General features: G+C 41.4%; 1 protein-coding gene across 1 annotated transcript; it reads left to right on the top strand.

Annotated features, from left to right (window-relative positions):
* Positions 1–291: 291 nt before the first annotated feature.
* LOC112114244 (interferon-induced protein 44-like) lies at positions 292–20,692 on the top strand. Its single transcript, XM_024210853.1, has 8 exons — positions 292–363; positions 6,603–7,108; positions 7,191–7,242; positions 14,445–14,640; positions 14,867–15,019; positions 16,907–17,078; positions 18,165–18,265; positions 20,156–20,692. The coding sequence occupies exons 2-8, from the start codon at positions 6,613–6,615 to the stop codon at positions 20,342–20,344; spliced, it is 1,359 nt and encodes a 452-aa protein (XP_024066621.1). The 5' UTR covers positions 292–363; positions 6,603–6,612; the 3' UTR covers positions 20,345–20,692.
* The last annotated feature ends 887 nt before the right edge of the window (positions 20,693–21,579 follow it).

Here is a 21,579-nt window from a genome sequence, read left to right as displayed (position 1 = left end):
TGGCAGTGATAGCAAAGCTTCCAAAGGTGCCAGGATTTCACCCACAAAACCTTCACTTAAAATAATACTTTGCACTAACTCTTCATTTGGAAGTCTAACCCTTTCCTTTCCTTGTTATTACACCGTGAGTAGCACTGGTTTTCACTGGAAGCTGGAGATCACATCACCTTTCTTTTATGTTGTAGCAGAATTGTCTCTGAGCCGGTAGCTTGATAGGGGCTGGCAGCCCGCTCCCGGGAGACTGGAGAAATCCAACTCCATTGGCTGCTTTGGTATTGGCGGCAGGGCTGTAAAGAACAAAGGTTTGACTTTCAGTTTCGTTTCTTCTCCGCCCTGAGACTTTCCAACAGAAGCGCTTGCACGGTAAGAGCCCATATCTTTGTATATATCCATTGTGAGCGCTTAAAATGCTAAGATGGATCGAGAGAAGGTTTGGTTTTTAAGTGCTGGCAAGCTGCGGTGGGAAAATGTCTCTTTCTATGATGAGTCTCTTTCTAGACTCTAACGTGTAGCTGGTGTCAGGAGCTGGAAGATGATCTCATTTCCCTTCGCTAAAGCTTCCCTCTCCCTTCCCCAAGCTTTTACACTTGCACTGTAGCTTCGTTGAAGCAATTCTTGCTATCAAAACGCTAAGTTATGTGTTTCAGATCAGACCAGAGGATAGTTAAAGCAGATATTGATCACTTTAGCCAGTGGAGTCCTGCATGTCCCAGGCCATGCTTCAGAAAGCCATTTGTATGTTAGCTGTGCTGAGCAAGGAGGAAGTGTCGTGACTGAAGAGCCAGAATGAGAGAGTTGTGCCAGCTGCCACTAGGGTGACCAGACAGCAAGTGTGAAAAATCAGGACAGGGGGTGGGGGGTAATAGGAGCCCATATAAAAAAAAGCCCCAAATATCGGGACTGTCCCTATAAAATCGGGACATCTGGTCACCCTAGCTACCAATGAGGTGAAAATAACATCGATCATGTTCTGGATTCCCTTGTTTCATAACATCATCTCTTAGCTAAAAGCACTGTTTAAAAGAAATCTCCTTGTTTCACACTGAACATGTTAGCAAAGCCTCTGGTACAGAGACCTTGGGGAAATTGGCATTCAGCAGGGATGGACAGTAGCAGCAGCTGCTGAGTGCCAGAACTGGTCAGTTTGTGATATAACCACAAGACGGGTAGTAAAATACTTCCCCTACCATCCCTTTAACTAATACCCACAGAAGGGCAAAAATCTGCTCTTGAATGTGGATGCAGAGGTGTGAATATGGTCGTATATAAGATCGGGTTCAAGTTATACCTTTACGCATGGTACAGTAATGTTACTCTTGATTTATTCAGGGTAACTTGAAGCTTAGGTTGAGATCGAGCATTTGGGGCAACAATCAGGGAATGTGTTAACCATAACTCTAGCTCCACCTACAGTCTAGGTAGAGAACTTTCAAGTAATTCTAACCCTAATAGTCTTTTCTAAATTAAATATTCCTAAGATTTTAGTGGTAATAATTGAATCCTGGCTCATCCTCTTCGGGGCAATATATTTAAATAGAGAGCAGAGAAATTGGCGTACTGTTGCAAGAGAAGTCATTCTTGATGTACCCAAAACAAGAAGTGTTAGGTCTAGTTCTTCTTGATAAGCAGGGAGCATAGTGTGTTTAGGAAGCACTCCCCTGCCAATAGTAGAATGTAGAGTTTCATCTTTTTGGTCACATCATTCTAATATATTTGGACAGAGGCATACTTTGGAAATCTCATGAAGAATGTTCTTTTTAAATTCTCCAAGTTGGAGACAAGACAAGAACATTTATTCAGGACAGCATGTATTGTACATTTCTGAGCAAAGTATGTGCCCTGTGCCATGCAGAAATTTGTTAATATGAAATTAAGCAGTAAGTGGTCTTGAAAGTTCTGCATATTTACAGAAAAAGGACCCAAAGAGTAGAGGACAGCTTTATATTTCTTTTTTATCTCTATAATGAATAATAATAAAATAGAGTATATACCATTTGACATGATACTCAAGACTTTGAAATCCAATATATGCAGATCCAAATTACCTAAAGGCATTTCTCACCAAAAAAGGACACCAACTCTTCCCCCTTCCCCCCCCCCCCCCCCCCCCCCCCCCCCCCCCAATCTGGCTGCACACAAAGATTTCTTCTGGCAGAGCAGTCAGTATGGAAAAAAAACAACCAACCCTCCTCTTGGAAAATATTAAGAGAACTGAAAAAAGAACAATTTTTGGAGGTCTGTTAGCCTCTGTGTCAGTCCATACAAACAATGCACTGAAAGAAGAAATGAAACGTGGCAAGGCGAAAACACAAATAACATTGATGTGTTTGTTAATTCTTTCTTTCTACTTGCAACATAATCTTCAGAATTATTAAACTAATCTTGTGTGGTTATGCAGACAATAAACCCCATGCACTTTGCTCATACAAGGAGCTTTCAGGTTAGGATTTACAGGACTGGCTCTGTGCTTTCAACTGGTCATTAACTGGCCAGGGTGCAAAATATATAGGAATGACAGAGTAGCTCATTTGTTGGGGTAGTGCCACTATGTGTGAAAGAAAGCATAGCGTCAAAGTAAAAATCTTAAATGAATCAAACTGTACCATAGAATCTCTATGGACAGTAATTCCATCCTTGAAGATGGATGGAAGAGTGTAGGAGTATGACTGGGATAGTAACAATGATTGTGAAATATTGAGAGAAAGGCGACAAAGGCAGAAAAGACATTAATAATGGGTTTTTTCAACTATCCTCCTATTGACTGGTATATGTCGCCTCAGGAAGGGATGCAGAGGTAAAATTTCTAGGCACCATAAATGACTACATCTTGGAGCATCTTGTCCTGGAACCCACAAGGGGAGAGGCAATACTGGATTTAGTCCTAAGTGGAACACGGGATCTGGTCCAAGAGGTGAACGTAGCTGAACCACTCATAGTGACCATAATGTTAAATTTAACATCATTGCAGGGGGAAAATGCCAAAGAAACCCACCACAGTAGCCTTTAACTTCAAAAAGTGAAACCACAAAAATGAGGAAACTAGTTAAATGGAAATTAAAAGGAACAGTCACAAGGGTGAATTGCCTGCAAATTGCATGGAGACTATTTAAAAACAGCATAATAGAGGCTCAAACGGAATGCACACCCCAAATTAAAAAAAGAAAAGAAAAGCAGCAAAGTTCCACTGTGACTAGACTGCAGAGTAAAAGAGGTGGTTAGAGGCAAAAAGGAATCCTTTAGAAATTGGAAGTCAAATTCTAGTGAGGAAAATAGAAAGGAGGATAAACTTTGGCAAGTCAAGTGTAGAAATACAATAAAGCAGGCCAAGAAAGAAATTGAAGAACATCTAGTGAAGACATAAAAACCAACAGCATTTTTTTAATACATCAGAAACCTGCTAAACAGTGCCATTGGACAATCAAGGTGCTAAAGGAGCACTCAAGGAAGATAAGGCCATTGCAGAGAAGCTAAATTAATTCTGTATAGAGTATATTGGGGAAATCCCCACACCTGAGCTATTCTTTTTAGGTGACAAATCTGAGGAACTATCTCAGGAGGTGGTGTGGCAGCAGAGGAAGTTTTGGAACAAATTGATAAATTGAACAGTTAATAAGTCACCACAACCAGATGATATTCACCCAAGAGTTTCATATATAAAATTGCAGAACTATTAACTGTGGCATATAACCTATCGCTTAATTCAGCTGCTGTACCAGGTGAGGTGACTGGACGGTAGCTAATTTAATGTTGATTTTTAAAAAGGGCTCCAGAGGCGACCCTGGCAATTACAGACCAGTAAGCCTAACTTCATTACCAGGAAAAGCAACAAGGAGTCCTTGAGGCACCTTGGAGACTAACAAATTTATTTGGGCATAAGCTTTCGTGGGTTAGGACCCACTTCACCAGATGCATGGAGTGGAAAATACAGTAGCAGGTATAAATACACAGCACATGAAAAGGTGGGAGTTGCCTTACCAAGTGGGAGGTCAGTCTAATGAGACAATTCAATTAACAGTAGGATACCAAGGGAGGAAAAATCACTTTTGTAGTGGTAATGAGAATGGCCCATTTCAAACAGTTTCATTACCAGGCAAATTGGTTGAAACTATACTAAACAACAGAATTATCAGACACATAGATCAACATGATATATTGCTGAAGAGTCAACATGGCTTTTGTAAAGGCCATTATATTAGAATTATTTAAGGGTGTCAACAAGCATTTGGACAAGGGTGATCCTGTGGATATAGTGTGCTTGGTCTTTCAGAAATCCTTTGACAAGGTCCCTCACCAAAGGCTCTTAAGCAAACTAAGCAGTCCTGGGATAAGAGGGAAGGTCCTCTCATGGATTGGTAACTGGTTAAAAGATAGGAAACAAAGAGTAGCAATAAATGGTCAGTTTTCAGAATGGAGAGAAGTAAATAGTGGGGTCCCCCCAGGGGTCTGTACTGGGACTAGTACTATTCAACATATTCATAAATGATCTGGAAAAAGGGGTAAACAGTGAGGTGGCAAAATTTGCAGTTGATACAAAATTACTCAAGATAGTTAAGTCCAAAGCTGACTGCAAAATGTTACAAAGGGAAAACTGGGTGACTGGGCAACAAAATAGCAGATGAAATTCAATGTTGATAAGTACAAAGTAATGCATATTGGGGGAAAAAAAATCCCAACTATGCATACAAAATGATGGGGTCTAAATTAGCTTGTACCACTCAAGAAAGAAAAATTGGAGTCCTTGTGGATAGTTCTCTGAAAACATCCACTCAATGTGCAGCGGCAGTCAAAAAAGCTAACAATGTTAAGGACCATTAGGAAAGGGATAGATAATAAAACAGAAAATATTATAGTGCCATTATAAACATACATGATACACCCACATAGAATCATAGAACTGGAAGGGACCTCAAGAGGTCATCTAGTCCAGACCCCTGCACCCAAGGCAGGACTAAGTATTATCTAGAACATCCCTGACAGGTGTTTGTCTAACCTGATTTTAAAAATCCCCAATGATGGAGATTCCAAAACCTCCCTAGGCAATTTATTACGGTGCTTAATCGCTCTGACAGGATGTTTTTCCTAATGTCCAACCTAAACCACCCTTGCTGCAATTTAAGCCCATTGCTACTTGTCCTATCCTCAGAGGTTAAGAAGAACAATTTTTCTCCCTCCTCCTTGTAACAACCTTTTATGTACTTGAAAACTGTTATCATATCCCCTCTCTGTTTAGTCTGGAAAAGAGAAAACTAACCCAATTTTTTCAATCTTCCCTCATAGGTCATGTTTTCTAGACTTTTAATCATTTTGAATACTGTGTAAAGTTCTGATCATCCCATCTCTAAAAAGGTATAATAGTATTGAAAAAGGTGCAGAGAAGGACAACAAAAATGATTAGGGGTGTGGAACAACTTTCATACTGTTTTATTTAGAAAAGAGATGACTAAGGGGGAGTATGATAGAGTTCTATAAAATCATGAATGGTATGGAAAAAGTGACTAGGAAAGTGTTATTTACCCCTTCATATAACACAAGAACTAGGGGATCACCTAATGAAATGAATAGGCAACAGGTTTAAAACAAACAAAAAGAAGTACGTCTTCACACAATGCAGTGTCAGCCTCTGGAACTTGTTGCCAGAAGATGTTGTGAAGGCCACAAATATAACTGGATTCAAAAAAGAATTAAATAAATTCATGGAGGATAGGTCCATCAATGATTATTATCGAAGATGGTCAGGGATGCAAACCTATGCTCTGGGTGTCCCTAAAGCGCCAAGTGTCAGAAGCTGGGACTGGACGATAGGGGATGTATCACTCAAAATTGCCCTGTTCTATTCATTCTGTCTGAACCATCTGGCACTGGTTACTGTCAAGACAGGATACCGGGTTAGATGGACCATTAGTCTTACCCAGTATGCCATTCTTTTGTTATTGGAAATAGAAAAAGATTCACTCCATAAACTGGGAATTATATTTTTGAGGCAGTGAATATGTATTTTCTCTCATTTACACCACCATAAATCAGTGAAGTCTGTGGAGTTATCCAGTCTAAGTAAGATTAGAATCAGGTTACAGTATGAAAGGTTTCATCATCTAGATAAAATGGTCCTGATTTGCATTGAAGTCAGTAGGAGTTTTGCCTGAGTAAAGGCAACAAAATTGGGCCATACGTTTTAAGAATATTTTGTCTCCATTCAGGCAGAAAAAGTATTTTGCTGTGAAGTCCATGAAGCTATGCTGATTTATACTAGCTGGCCCTCCCTGCTTCATTTCCCACATCTGTTAATGGTGATAAAAACATCTTTCTCCCACTATTTGTCTGTCTTGTTTATTTTGACAGTAGGCTTTTTGGGTTAGGGACTGTCTCTAACTATGTGTTTGGATAGTTCCTAACGCAATGTTAGGCACAATACACATGTCCTCAGTTGGAACGTCTAGATACTCATGGAATAAAACTAATAATGATGTGATAATGATTTACTATTCCATGGGGAACAAAGGCCTTCACTACTGTCTTCCATCTTTGGTGAGATGAGTTAAAAATAATAATACATTTTTCTTATTGTTATACTTGTATTTGTAACATCTTTTCTGTCTTTTTAGATTAAGAAGAATGGCTGGTGTCAAATCTAGATTGACACAAGATGAAGTAAAGCAACTGCAACATCTGTTGGGGAGCAGACAATTCTCTCTTCTCTATAAAGCAAGCGTCCATGGTTACAATGCTTCTATATTTCATGCCAAGTGTGATGCACAAGGACCAACTGTAGCAGTAGCATATAATGGAAGTGGTTATATTTTTGGAGGCTTTACATGTCAGAGCTATGTTTCATCTGGAGGGTACATAAATGATGAGAAGGCTTTTCTCTTTAGATTAAAAGGCAAAGAGGGTGTGCTCAGCCCACTAAAAATTCCTGTTAAAACTGCATCAGGTGCTATATATGACTATAGTTCCCTTGGCCCTAATTTTGGCGGTGGAGCACTGCAGTTGTTGAACCAAAATGCAGCAGCAGCAGCAGCAAGTTCTAACAACAACTACACATACAGTGTTGCTGATCTGCTTGGAAATGATCTAGGCCTTATAGAATGTGAGGTGTATCGAGTTGAAGGTAAGTTGATATCAAAAGAGAAAATGTTTACTGAGGAAATTATAGCTTCGTACTCTTAATGTTATATGTTCCTTTCCCCTAGATATTAGCAGTTTCCTGGAATCTCCATGGAGAAAGATTACATGGACAACTGAGTAAGTTAACTGTTGTAATATATCACTATAATGATCTGTGGCCACCAAATACTGTGGTGATGTGAGTTACTTTAGAAATTAACTAGATGGGGCTAGAGTAGACAGACTTATGTGTTGCTAAGATGCTCATCTGTGTATCTTAGGTACTAATATGGCACCTATGACCATCGGGGGGGGAAAGCTCAGTGGTTTGAGCATTGGCCTGCTAAACCCAGGGTTATGAGTTCAATCCTTGAGGGGGCCATTTAGGGATCTGGGGCAAAAATCTGTCTGGGGATTGGTCCTGCTTCAAGCAGGGGGTTGGACTAGATGACCTCCTGAGGTCCCTTCCAATCCTGATATTCTATGATTTCCATGATAGTGTCTGAGCACCTCACAATCTGGGGATAAGTACAAAATGATGATTTCAGAACAGATCAAACATAAATGAGTTATTGATGTCTGGACCAAAATAAGCTTCATGAAGAGCTATGCTTATTCTTAGCCACACTGAGTTTGCCATGGCAGAGACTTAAAGTGACATTCCAGAGGATTACAGACCATGATTAAGCAGCTAGTTACTTATCTGGCCAGTTCCCAGAGTGGCATAGGTACAGTGTGGCAAACATAAAAATATTTGGTATGTTTAGAAAACCCTGTGCATCTCAGCATAGAATTATAGAAATATGGGGCTGGAGGGGATCTCAAGAAGTCACCTAGTCTAGCTCCCTGCACTGAGGCAGGACTAAATATACCGAGATCATCCCTGACAGGTGTTTATCTAACCTGTGCTTAAAAACCTCCAGTGATGGGGTTTCTATAACCTCCCTGAGAAGCCTATTCCAGAGCTTAACTGTCCTTATAGTTAGAAAGGTTTTCCGAATATCCTAACCTAAATCTCCATTGCTGCAGATTAAAACCATTACTTCTTGTCCTGCATTCAGTGGACATGGAGAACAATTGATCACCCTCCTTCTTATAATAGCCCTCAGGGCCGGCTCCAGGCACCAGCCGAGCAAGCTGGTGTTTGGGGCGGCAGATTGAATGAGGCGGCATTCCGCCCAATCCTAGGGCGGCACGGCCACTTTTTTTTTTTCCGTTCCACTCCGGCCGCCCTGTAGGGGGCGGCGGCGTGGAGGACGGGAGTGCCCTGCAGCAAGCCCGGCAGGGCAGTCCTTGTCCTTCCCTCCCCGCCAACCGGAGCGGAGCCCTCCCGGCAGGCGGTGCGGCGGGAGGGGCCGCGTGGTCGCGCCCCGCTGTAGCTCTGGCTGCTCCCCTTCTCTCTCTCTCCCGCCCGCTCCCTCTCCCTCCCTCTCCCCCTCCCCCCCGCTAGCTGGTCCCCCTGCACCCCCGCTCCGGCCACGCTGCAGGGTTTTTTTTTTGCTTTGCCGTTCCGGCCGCCCCGTTTTATTTTTGCTTGGGGCGGCCAAAAAGCCAGAGCCGGCCCTAATAGCCCTTAACATATTTGAAGACTCTTATCTTAAAGTCCTCCCTCAGTCTTGTTTTCTGAAGTCTAAATATGCCGAGTTTTTTTAACTTTTCCTTATAGATCAGGTTTTCTAAACTTTTCATCATATTTGTTGCTGTCCTCTGGACTCTTTCTAATTTGTCCACATCTTTCTTAAATTGTAGTGCCCAGAATTGGACACAGATCTCCTGTTTGGGCCTCACCAGCGCTGAGCAGATCGGGACAGTTCCCTCCTGTACCTTACATTTGTCACTCCTGTTAACAGACTCCAGAATCATATTAGCTTTTTTCGCAACTGCATCACATTGTTGACTCGTATTCAATTTGTGAGCCACTATAACGCCCAGATCCTTTTCAGCACTACTACTGCCTAGCCAGTTACTCCCCATTTTGTAGCAGCACATTTGATTTTTCCTTCCTAATTTTAGTACTATGCCCTTGTCTTTATTGAATTGCATTTTGTTGATTTCAGACCAATTCTCCAATTTGTCAAGCTCATTTTGAATTCCAACCTTGTCATCCAAAGTGCTTATAATCCCTTCAGCTTGGTGTCATCCACTTATTTTATAAACATATTCTCCACTTCATTATTCAAGTCATAAATGAAAATATGGAATACTTTCATACCCAGAACCAATCCGTGTGGAACCCCACTGGATAGGTCCATTCAGTATGACGGCAAACCCTTAATAACTGCTCTTTAAGAATAATCTTTGTCACAGAATCCACAGGTCTGATGCTCTCGAACAGCTCTGGAAGAGTCCCCAAGAAGACCCCTTCAGTGTGTTATCCCCCTTTGGGTTACATTCTCTCACTGGGGTAAGCCCCATCGATTCTCTGCCTCCTGGGACTGAACCTCTGAGCCTTCAGCACCCCTGCTTAACTCCGTGAGCTCCCCTTAGTGAGTCCATTTGAATTGGACACCTGGGGAAGGCTTGCACACCCAAAGGGAGCAATGCACCCCTAATTTCCTTAATCTGGAGCAGGGGTCAGCAACCTTTCAGAAGTGGTGTGCTGAGTCTTCATTTATTCACTCTAATTTAAGGTTTTGCGTGCCAGTAATACATTTTAATTTTTTTAGAAGGTCTTGTTCTCTAAGTCTATAATATATAACTAAACTATTGTTGTATGTAAAGTAAATAAGGTTTTTAAAATGTTTAAGAAACTTCATTTAAAATTAAATTAAAATGCAGAGCCCCCCAGACCAGTGGCCAGGACCCGGGCAGTGTGAATGCCACGGAAAATCAGCTCGCGTGCCGCCTTCGGCATGCATGCCATAGGTTGCCTACCCCTGATCTGGAGTCAGGTTTCAGAGTGGTAGCCGTGTTAGTCTGTATTAGCAAAAACAATGAGGAGTCCTTGTGGCACCTTAAAGACTAACAAATTTATTTGAGCATAATCTTTTGTGGGCTAGAACCCACGTCATCAGATGCATGGATTGGAAAATACAGTAGCAGGTATATTTAGTCTCGTTAGACTGACCCCCCACCTGGTAAGGCAACTCCCATCTTTTCACGTACTATGTATAAATATACCTGCTACTGTATTTTCCACTCCATGCATCTGATGAAGTGGGTTCTAGCCCATGAAAGCTTATGCCCAAATAAATTTGTTAGTCTCTAAGGTGCCACAAGGACTCCTCATTGTTTTAATCTGGAGTGAATCTCAGACAGCGTTGTAAAAATCAGAAAGGTTTATTAGATATCTGGAACACAGCGTAGAAAGTCCTTGGTTAACATAGAGAGTTACAGAATATTCCATCTCGGTCAGTCCTGAGCCCCAAGCTCTCTTTGACGCCCCTCAAGTCCTAGTCCAGAAGAGTGTGTCTTGCTGCCAGCAGCCCACACTTATACAATCCCCTCCGCCCTTCCTCCCCTTTGTTCTTCTTCCTGGGCAAACCTCTCATCACCTGGCTGTTCACCTTTTTCTTTTTTCTCCAGCTGGTCAAAACTGGCTGGCTTCCTGCAGAGGGGCTTGGCAGTCCCATGTCATTAGTTGATTGGCACCAAATGTCTGGGCAATCGGAGCGGCCATTGTCTTCTGAAACTTTGCATGGGTATGGGGCCCAGGCCCCAGACCCCAGATAGCCAGGGAACAGTCATACCTGTATCGCTACAAAAAGTAAACCGCCTTTTCCCACCAGCTAGTTAATCATGCAGTACATAGGGGAAACTGAGACACCGACAATATTCATCCAAAATATTATGAAAAATTCCCACTTCATCACACTCTTTTAACCAGTGTTGCACCCACCTTATAGTAATTTCGTCTAGACCACATTTCTCTAATTTGCTTATGAGAATGTCATGTAGGACTGTCTCAAAAGCCTTACTAAAATCAAGATATGTCATGTCTACAGATTCACCTCTGATCCACTATGCCAGTAACCCTGTCAAAGAAAGAGATTATGTTAGGTGGCATGATTTGTTCTTCATAAATTCATGTTGGCTATTCTTTATCACCCTCTTATCCTCTAGAATGACGTTTACAAATTGATGTTTAATAATTTGTTCCAGTATCTTTCCAAGTATTGAAATTAGGCTGACTGTAACTCTCCAGATCCTCTTTGTTCCTCTTTTTAAAGATAAACAGTATGTTTGCTCTTCTCCAGTCCTCTGGGACATCACCTACCCTCCAGGAGTTCTCAAAGATAATTGCTAACGGTTCTGAGATTGCTTCAGCTAGGTCCTTAAGTACCCTAATGTGAATTTCATCAGTCTTTGAAAATTTGAATACATCTAACTTACTCTTTAACCTGTTCTTTCCCTTTCCCCTTGTTCATATTAATTGTGTTAAGTATCTGGTAACATTTTAGCAAATACTGAAGCAAAATAGGCATTAAACATGTCTTGCCGTCATCTATTAGCTCTCCTTCCCCACCTACCAAGTAGTGTATCTACATGTTCCCTTGTCTTTCTCTTGCTCCCTACTATATTTATAGAACCTCTTCTTATTGCCTTTTATGCAGGGTGGATTGATCTAAATCACCAAGTGGAAAGTCGTGATTTAAATAATCCCTTTTAATTAACTTTTTCATTTGTATTTCTAAAGAAAGGTGCATTCTCATTGGCTGATATAACCATTAAAACATGTTGATTTACAACTAAATAGAACCATTACACTAGATTTGGTTCTTTTTTTGCTATCTAGGAAGGTACACTATAATTATATGCATTTATTTAAATAAATATATAGCTTTATATTTTCAGATTCTTATTAATGGTACATTTTTAGTATGTTAGAAAATAGTGAATGATATATTGCTTAATTGCTACTTTTGTGCCACATTTATAAAGTTTGACCTCAAAAGTTAAATGTTTTCCCCCCTGATACTTTCTTTATATAGAAAAGCAGCTTTTAACTCCGAGTTTTTGATGGAGGCTCATGGATTCAGCATACTAATTCTTTAATTTAAATATTGCAAGAAATTATAATAAATTTTGGCCTTAACATATTTTGTATTAAATTCAGATTTTATTTTTAACAGGTTTGTTTATAAAAAGAAAACTTCTTATAATTTAAATAATATTTAAAAATCTTTTTTTAAAATCCACCCTGCTTTTATGTCCCATTTTAGGTGTAACTCATTTGGTGCCGTAGCCTTTCTGATTTTGTCCCTACCTGCTTATACTACTCTTCTGTTCTCATCCTTAGCAATTTGTTCACATTTCCACTTTTTGTATGATTCTTTTTTGATTTTTCAGGTCATATTGGCCTTTTACTATTCTTGCTGTCTTTCCTTCACATCTGGATAGTTTGGTGCTGTGCATTTAATATTGTCTCTCTGAGAAACTGCCACCTCTACTGAACATCCTTTTTCCTTACATTTTCTTTCCATGGGACCTTCCTACCAGTTCTCTGAGTTTGAGGTCCATTGTCCTCATTCTGCTGTTCTCACTCCTTCCTTTCCTTAGAGTCATGAAATCTATCATTTCATGATCACTTTCACCCAAATTGCCTTCTACCTTCAGATTTGCAACCAATTCCTTCCTATTATTCTGAATCAAATCTAAAGTGGTTGCTTCCTGCTTACTTCCTTCACCGTCTGAAACAACACATGATCTTCAACACATTCAGAGACCTTGTTAGATATTTTGTGCTTTGCTGTCCTACTTTTCCAACAGATATCTGGGTAGTTAAAGCATCTTCCATGAAAAAATGTTGTGCTTCTGCTAAGCATGTATGCTGTACAAAGTTAGCTGTAGAGGATCTTTTGTCAAAGATGCCATGTGTCAACAGTGTAAAAAGCACCCACCTCCTATCTGTCTCCTCCCCCCCGCCCCCGGGACTCCTGCCCCATCCAACCCCCCCGTTCCCTGACTGCCCCTCTGAGACCCCTGCCCCATCCACACAGCCCCGCTCCCTGTCCCCTGACCGCCCTCGGACCCCCGCCGGCCCATCCAACCCCTCCTCTCATTCCTGATGCCCCCCTGGGAACCCCTGCCCCATCCAACCACCCCTTCTCCCTGTCCCCTAACTGCCTCCGGAACCCCTACCCCTGACTGCCCCCCGCCACCCCATCCAACCCCCCCTCCTTCCTGACTGCCCCCCTGGAACCCCTGCCCCCATTCAACCTCCTGTTCCTCCCCTGACCACCCCGACCCTTATCCACACCCCCGCCCCCTGACCACCACCCTGAACTCCCCTGCCCTCTATCCAACCCCCCTGCTCCCTGTCCCCTTACCGCGCTGCCTGGAGCACCGGTGGCTGGCGGCGCTACAGCTGCGCCGCCCAGCTGGAGCTGGGCCACGCCGCCACCACGCAGCACAGAGCACCGGGTCAGGCTGGGCTCTGCAGCTGCGTTGCCCCAGGAGCTCACAGCCCTGCCGCCCAGAGCATTGTGCCGGTGGCGGACCGAGCGAGCTGAGGCTGCGGGGCTGGGGGGACTGCAGGAGAGAGGTCGGGGGCTAGCCTCCCAGGCCAGGAGCTTGGGGGCTGGGCAGGACGGTCCCGCAGGCCGGATGTCTACTTCTAAGCCTGTTTGAATGAATGAATGTAACTTTGCTGCATTACCAGTGACAGAGTCAGCACATTGCAACAGAGATTTAATTCTCCAGTGACATGTCAAAGCAACTGTTTTAGGCAGCATTAGTTGAATACATTTTCAAAAATTTCAAAGTTGACCACTGATTTGGGGTACCCAGATTGAGACATTGTAGGCCAGATTTGTATAGGTGCTGAGCACCTGATTCTCCCATTGGCTTCAATAGGAACTCTGGGTACTCACCACTTCCTGAAAATCAGGCCATAGGATGTTTTAAATTGGGCACCCAAAATTAGAGGATATCATAGTTAAAAATCCATTCCATGTCCAAACCATGTCAAAGTGTGAAGGTCATTCTCTCAGAGAGATCTGGCTGTTCTTCAATTGTACATTATATTCAAAAGCACACTGGATGCTCTTTGGCCATGTTACCAGGATGCTCTCAAACTCTCTATTGACACCTGGGGGGTGCATGTTTTGACTGTACCTGGTGCGGCCGTGGGGCCACCCCTGAGATTTGTGGATTCACAGGATTGAGCCAGATCTAGGAACTTAACAACATGATGCCTGGTGTGACGCCATCAACCGTGGTCACTCTGGCTGGTGCAACAGTCCTGAGTAGACTGTGTGTTTGATGATAGTTAAAGATGGAGTATATGGGGGGGATGGGGAATATTTCAGTTTACTGATTTCACTGTGCCTATATGCAGTGCAAAACGTGCTGTGATCTCATGGGTGTTTAACACTATGAAAATCTTTTTGTCTTAACAGGGAAAGAGGGAAAATAATGGAGGAAATCAGATCTTACAAACCTTATTTAAACTCAGTGCCACAGATTCGGATTTTGGTTCTTGGTCCAATTGGAGCTGGGAAGTCCAGTTTTTTCAACTCTGTGAATTCTGTTTTCCGAGGTTATGTGACAAGCCAAGCCATAGCAGGATCTGATAATACTAGTGTGACAACACAGGTAAATATTTGCTTCTAATTAAACAACATTCAAGCTAAAGCACAGTCTCTTAGTTAAAAATCCACATTTTTTTCCCACTAAATGGAAAACCCAAAGATAGTCCATGATTGCCCCACTGAATTCCATGCATGTACTTGTGAGAAGAAATGGATGAGAGATAATCTGGTGCTAAATATGAATGTTTTAGATATGTATTTCTATATGTTACTTTTTTTTGCCCCAATAGTACAGGACTTACCCAGTTAAAGATGGAAGAGATGGCAAGCCTCTGCCTATTATCTTCTGTGACACAATGGGAATAGAAGAAAAATCAGGAACAGGTCTGGAAATTGATGAAGTGTCCAACATAATAAAAGGCCACGTTCCTGATAGGTACCAGGTAGGATTTCTACAATTCTATGCAGTTCGACTGATATCCTTTAATGTTTTTTTACATGTACAAATATTATATCCTAAATTTAATTACTGTGGAACAAAATATCTACAGTGCTCAGTACATTCTTGCATATGTGGTACTGTACAGTAAAACCTTATGAATGGTGATCATAGGTAAGGTGTATTTGAAAAGGAATAAACTATGGGAAGTTTGTGTTTAGGCCCGATTCTCCACTGTCCTGCATTTTGTGTAGTCTTTTACAGTCATGTGAAGTTGATTTAAATCGCTATCCACCCTTCTGCCCAGGTAGCATTTGGCACCTACTTTGTTCAGGTACAAGCCAAAGGAGAATCAGGCTCAAGGTATTTAAAGATTGTAGCTGGTTGAAATATTTTGAACAAAAAGGTTTTAAATAGAAAAATGGACTTTAATGCCCCTACCCCAAATTTCTGGTATCTCTTGAAATTCATGTAGTTTTTCATGAAATTTTTTGAAAGATTTTTAGCAAAAATGTAACCATTTATATTATTGAAATGATTCTCTACATTTTTTTTTTAACTGGAAACCTGGTTTTCAGGAAATGAGCAATTGTTATTAATTTTTTTGTGTGAAAAAAATTGAAAAATGAAGAATGGGTTAGTTTGGTAAAGCAGAAACAACTTTGACATTTTGAATTTTTAGAAAACATTGTTTTAAAACATTGTAAAGAGCAGCTTCCACCATATTCGAGCTTAGTACAGTGCCTTCTTACCTGGCCTTTTGTCTTGCCTAGTAGAGAGCTGCTGTCTATAGACCATTTCAAATTTTAACTCTTGTGATATGCAAGAGATGTAGAATTTGATTGACCATTCAGTTGAGCTGAGCTTGTTACAGAAGCAAAGATGGAGGGCTAAGGTTGTTGTATTACTCTCATCATTGTAGTATCTTGGCTCCTCACAAATCTTAACTTAATCCTCATAACAACCCAGCGAGGTATAAAGTGTTATTAACGTAATATTAAAGATATGAAACTGAGGAACAGTGATTAATTATCTTGGTCAAAGTTATATTGGAAGTGAGATCTCCTGAGTCGCAGTTTTATACCTTAACCACAAGACCAATCTTTCCATGATTTATTTGGTCCCACTTTATATTAAAATTCCATCTATAAATGGTTTACAAAGAATTAATAAATGAAGAATGTTAAAAGCACATTACAGTAGTGAGCAGCATGTGTATAGATGGTTATAAGCACATAAGTAGATATTATAAGCCATAGTTATGGGTAAATTTTTGATGGACTCGACAACAATCGATGAATCATTTATTAAAACATCTGTTAATAATTTATTAATGCTTTATAGATGGAACCTTAATAAAAAGTGTGTTCAAAAACTCTATAGTAGGGATAGTCAATGGTGTGTGTGTGAGTGTGTGTGTGTATGGGTGTACACACACACATACACATACACATACACATACACACACACACACACACACGGAATATCTCGTGAATCCTCTTTATTTTCTAGAGATGCCTTTTGGTTTCATTATTACTTTTCCACAAGGGATACAAATTCAGAGGAACTCTGTTGACTTCAAAGGAGCGACTCTGAATTTCCAAATGTTTACAATAACAGAGATCAGAATCTGGCTCTCCATCTGGAAGAATGAGTATGAAACTGGGAATCAGGAAATCTGGAATTTTAATCCTGATTTGACCACTCCCTTTATGAGTGTGGGTAAATCATTTCACCTCTCTGCATATCAGTATTCCTCTCTGTAAAATGAGATAAGAATACTTGTCTTCCTGCTCCAGAGGGGTATTTTGAGAATCAGTGTTTGTACAGCCCTTTGAATCTCCAGTTCTTTGGAAGTGCTACTTATTATTATAAAAAAATTTCTTTGCAGTTTAATCCAGCAGCCACCCTTCGTTCAGATTCTCCAGGCTATGTCAAGACCCCTTCTCTGAAGGATCAGATTCATTGTGTTGCATTTGTTATTGATGGGTGCAAAATTGAGATTCTCCCTGAGAAACTGGAAGAGAAGCTGAAACAGCTTCGAAGAAAAGTGAACCAGTTTGGTATGTTGTATGTCTCCTAATATCATAGAACTGAATGAAGTGGGCACGCCCAGGAGGTGATCTGACTTTCAGGCCTGAGCAGCTTGGGTCATTAGGGGCCTGAAGTACTGCTAGGAGCCAGGCTTATCCTTGGTGTGGGAGGAGGAATTGCCACTTATTGTTTTTGAGGTTTACTCGCTGGCTGACTCTCTGAGCTGGATTAATGCACTCTGGAGGGACAGGCCCCCAGACTGATGGAAGTATGGGCACTGCAATGGGCTCTGGTGTTGGTGGAGAATAGAGGAATTCCTGATCACCTCCGTTGTTCTCTACTCTTTGGTTGTACAGTGTGCCCTATTGCGTTTCTGCTCCTCAGTACAGCAGAGCCCTCCTGTTGACACAGGCCCCCGGGGAAACAGAGCTGTGCACTAGGCTTCTCCAGGAAAAATTCACTTTGATTTCAGTAATTACTTTAAAATACATATAATCCAAGGCATTAAAACCTTTTTAAAAGGGAGTAAAGGTAAGATTGATTCATTTAGCAGCTGCAGTGAAGACAGGAAGCGACAAAAAGTGAAAAAAGAACTCAAGAATGGGAGTCATATATATGTGAATGCCAGTTTACATCAACTCCTGTGGTTATGTTTGGACACAATACCTGGGACCTGATTTTCTTTCCACGTGATATGAGTCATTTCCATAGGAGGCAATAGACAGAGACATAACCTACGGGGGTGAAAGCAGGCCCCAATTGTGCTATTGAACTCAGCTAGGTGTGGCATGTTTTGGAGTCCCTTGTTGTGAGTCATTGAATTCATTGTACTGAATCTCAGCCCTGGCAATCTTCCCAATGAGATGAGTGAGTCATTAAGTGTAGTGTCTACTATACTAGTAGAATAATAATAATTTTGTTTACAAAGCATCTTCCCACCAAGAGAATTAGGGTGCTGCCCAATAACTGTTCAATTAATATTAGTTTAATAATTAATCTTTTTCTAATGCTGTTGTGCAAAACAGAAACGCTTTCACCTTATGTAAGGAGAAGCAGTTGCAATGAAGAACTGATGGGAAATTAGGTGTAAAGGCTTACTCTTTTTTTTGGTACAGGGATCCCACAACTTGTTTTGCTAACTAAAGTGGATGAAATTTGCCCTACTATTGAAGAAGACGTCCAGTGTGTGTACAAAAGCAAAGCTGTTGAGAAACAGGTAAAGTATGGCATTGTTGACTGTGGTGCTATCTATTAACTCAACTGCCTTGAACAAATCAAGGTATTGTGATACTCTACAGTACATTTGCAATACTTGCATCCCCTCATATTCCTACACACATTCTCATTCTGATCTTGTAGGCACAAGCTGAAAATATAACTAAATTTAATACCTCAGGTTTTGGTTTACCTAAAAGGTTTAGGACTTGTTAAAATTGCAAGCTGCACCTCTGAAGAATAAAACTGCATAACAGAAAAAGGTGGCGATACCAGAAACCTCATTAAAAATTAAGGGCCAGATTCTTTTGCCAAACCCCACTCCATATAAAGGGGCTGGAGTCTGGCCAAAACTGGCCAGCTGCAAATTTCCCCTCGTGTGAATAGGTGTAAAACTGAAAAAAAGAGTGCTTCGGGGGAGGAAGGAAGTGGGAGGGAGCTCTGTTCTGCTGATTTTTTTTTTTTAAGCAGATTGTCTTTCGGGGAGCAAACACTGCTGAATTAATTTTGTACAGTCCCTAGGCTGTTCTAAGTCATGACATGGCTCATGCAGACCAGCACATAGAATTCTCTCCTTGGACTCCTTGCCCCGTCCCATGCTGACAGAGTCTGATTCAGGAGAGAATCTATAAAGGTTTGATTCCCTGCTACCTTCCATCTTGTGCTTGTATCATGCTGCCATTTTGCTTTGGTAGATTTTTACACCTATTCTGCACTCACTTTGCACAGCCATAAATGCTAACACAAGGTAGAAGGTTGTGGAGAATCAGAGGCTGCTGGGGGTTTGCAGTTCCCCAATACTGAGGCTGGCCTGGGGCTGATTTAGCCATCAGCAATTCTCAGAGGTATTTAGGCACCTAACTTCCATTGATTTCAATGGGAGTTAGGTGCCTAAATACCTTTGAGAAATGTGGCCCAAGTGACCATCTCCCAGCCAAGAGGAATATCCAACTCTGTGCCATTTGAAGTCTCCCCCACCTGGGGAATATTTAGCTTAGGGGACATGACTGTGTTCTGACTGCTTTGTTCAGCAGGAATGATACAAAGGGACTGGATCAGTTCCTAGGTTAGAGTCCTGACCCTGGGGTACATTCTGTCCTGTATCTGAAATCTGTTAATCACAGGGGGAAGGGCTGTCCCTGACTCTGTGAGCTGGCCCCAGTGTGAACCATGGTTTAGAGGCTTAGCATAGCAAAGCAGAGCTCTGCCTTGGTCCCTCCCTGCGTCTGACATACATCTACTCCCCATACTTCTACATCTCACACGACGCCGGGTCAGGATGTGTGCGGAAGCGTGGTTCTAAAGGAGCTGACTTGTATCAGTTTTATACCAGCAAACAGTTATTCTCATCAGAATCTTAACTGTCTAGTTATGACCAAAATCAGTACAAAGGAGCTGGATTGGCCCAGAGAATATATCCCCCTGTATCTAGAAAGGCCAAATATGGACTTAAGTGGAATTATACCAGAGATGAATCCCTAGTAGTGTTCTTTCTAGATCATAATGGAGGAAAAATAGCTCTGTGTCCTGGGTATCACCTCTGAGATTAAACAGAGGATTTTGGCCTCCAGGGCAGTTTACACAGTCAGTTTCTAGCAGTGAATTTGCTAAAGAAGAATAAAATATTGTGAATATGGCCTTGAACCGTCACTGCATCAAAATGTAGTTGCCACTTCAGTTGCAGGATGGATATGATTTCAAAATATATGTGAAAGTAGTTACGTCTTCAGTATAAGGAAGTTTGAAGAACTAAAAATCTTCCACTTTTAATCTCACCAAACAATATCTGTGAAAATACTCAAAGCTTTTGCTTAGCTTCCTCAAGGAACAGAAAGATTGAAAAATAGTCGGGGAGTTCTTTAGGATAATCCATTTTGTGCCTTTTCTACAGATGCGGATAACTGCAGAGAAACTTGGAATCCCTCTTGCTCAGATTGTACCTGTTAAAAACTACTGCTCCGAGTTGGATCTTTTGTGCGATGTTGACATCCTGTTACTTTCCGCCGTGAGGCAGCTTATACGTTTAGCAGAAAGCTACCTTGACAATTTCCCTTTTGAGAAGGCAAAGAAAGAGCCCTAACCTGATGTTTACTGTGATGCTGGATATTTTATGTGCTGACACCAGAAGTCAAATTTGTTGCTGCCCTAAGCAGATACAACTCCATTGACTTCAGTGGAGTTGCACTTGCTTATGCCCGTGGTGAATTTGGCTCAACGGTTCTATATCTTGTTACTGCCTACGTAAGATTAATGATATTTTTGCATGCATCAAGGGGAGAATAGATTCTCTAGCTTTCAAGGTGGGATCCCTTTATTAACCATTCCACATTCTTACTCTTCTCCATTTAAAAAGAAATTGAAACAATAGTTGTAGAACTACTTTTGTTAGATTAATTGGAAAAATAAATTACTGTAATCACTTTTTCAATCACTTTCTTCATCCAGGTTTGGGACTTCAATAACTCAGCAAGAGGTTGTGGGCCTATTGCAGGAGTGGATGGGTGAGGTTCTGAGTCTTGTGATGTGCAGGAGGTCAGCCTAGATGATCACGATAGTCCCTTTGGCCTTAAAGTCCATGAGAAGAGGTGAGGCAGAGACACAAGGGACCTACTTTTCTTCTCGCTTACACTGGTTAAACACTGCTGTATCTCTATTGACATTAGCAATTACTTCAGATTTGCACTTGAGTACTTGAGAACAGAGTTTGGATTAGATCCTTGATGAGATGTAATATCAAATGCAATGGTAGCAATAGAAAGAGTAGTCAAGGTTCTGACTGTTCCAGAAAGAGTTGGCATTGCTGGTATATGGTTCCCTGCAGGTATAGTTGAGGGGAAGGGCTACTTCCTATACAATAAACCATAATTAAAATTGAGCAATGCATGTTATTGGACAAGGATTTATTTTCTTTTTGTTAAATCATAGAAAATTAGAGTTGGAAGAGACCTCAGGCAGTCATCTAGTCCAACCGCCTGCTCAAAGCAGGACCAACCCCAACTAAATTAGCCCAGCCAGGGCTTTGTCAAGCTGGACCTTAAAAAGCTCTAAGGATGGAGATTCCACCGCCTCCCTTGACTTGTTCCAGTTTACCCTCTAGTGGCCGACAATTACAAAACATGGATTTCTAGAAAACAGTGCTACATAAAGATGCTTTAGAAAAGACTAGGATGCAGGATTTTATTTAGCACTCTTGCCTGACCTATGATTTAATTCTTTATTATTTTCTTTTCCGTGAGCACACAACTATTTGGGGAGGAGTTTTATTACCCATTGATCCAAGTCCAATGTGAACAAGTCTACTATCCAGCTGCCCCT

The sequence above is a fragment of the Terrapene carolina genome, unplaced genomic scaffold (assembly GCF_002925995.2).
Source record: "Terrapene carolina triunguis isolate 2854851 unplaced genomic scaffold, T_m_triunguis-2.0 Scaffold210, whole genome shotgun sequence".
Classification (NCBI taxonomy): domain Eukaryota; kingdom Metazoa; phylum Chordata; order Testudines; family Emydidae; genus Terrapene; species Terrapene triunguis.
The sequence above is the reverse complement of the archived record's forward strand: the minus strand, read 5'-3'. Positions and strand labels throughout refer to the sequence as shown.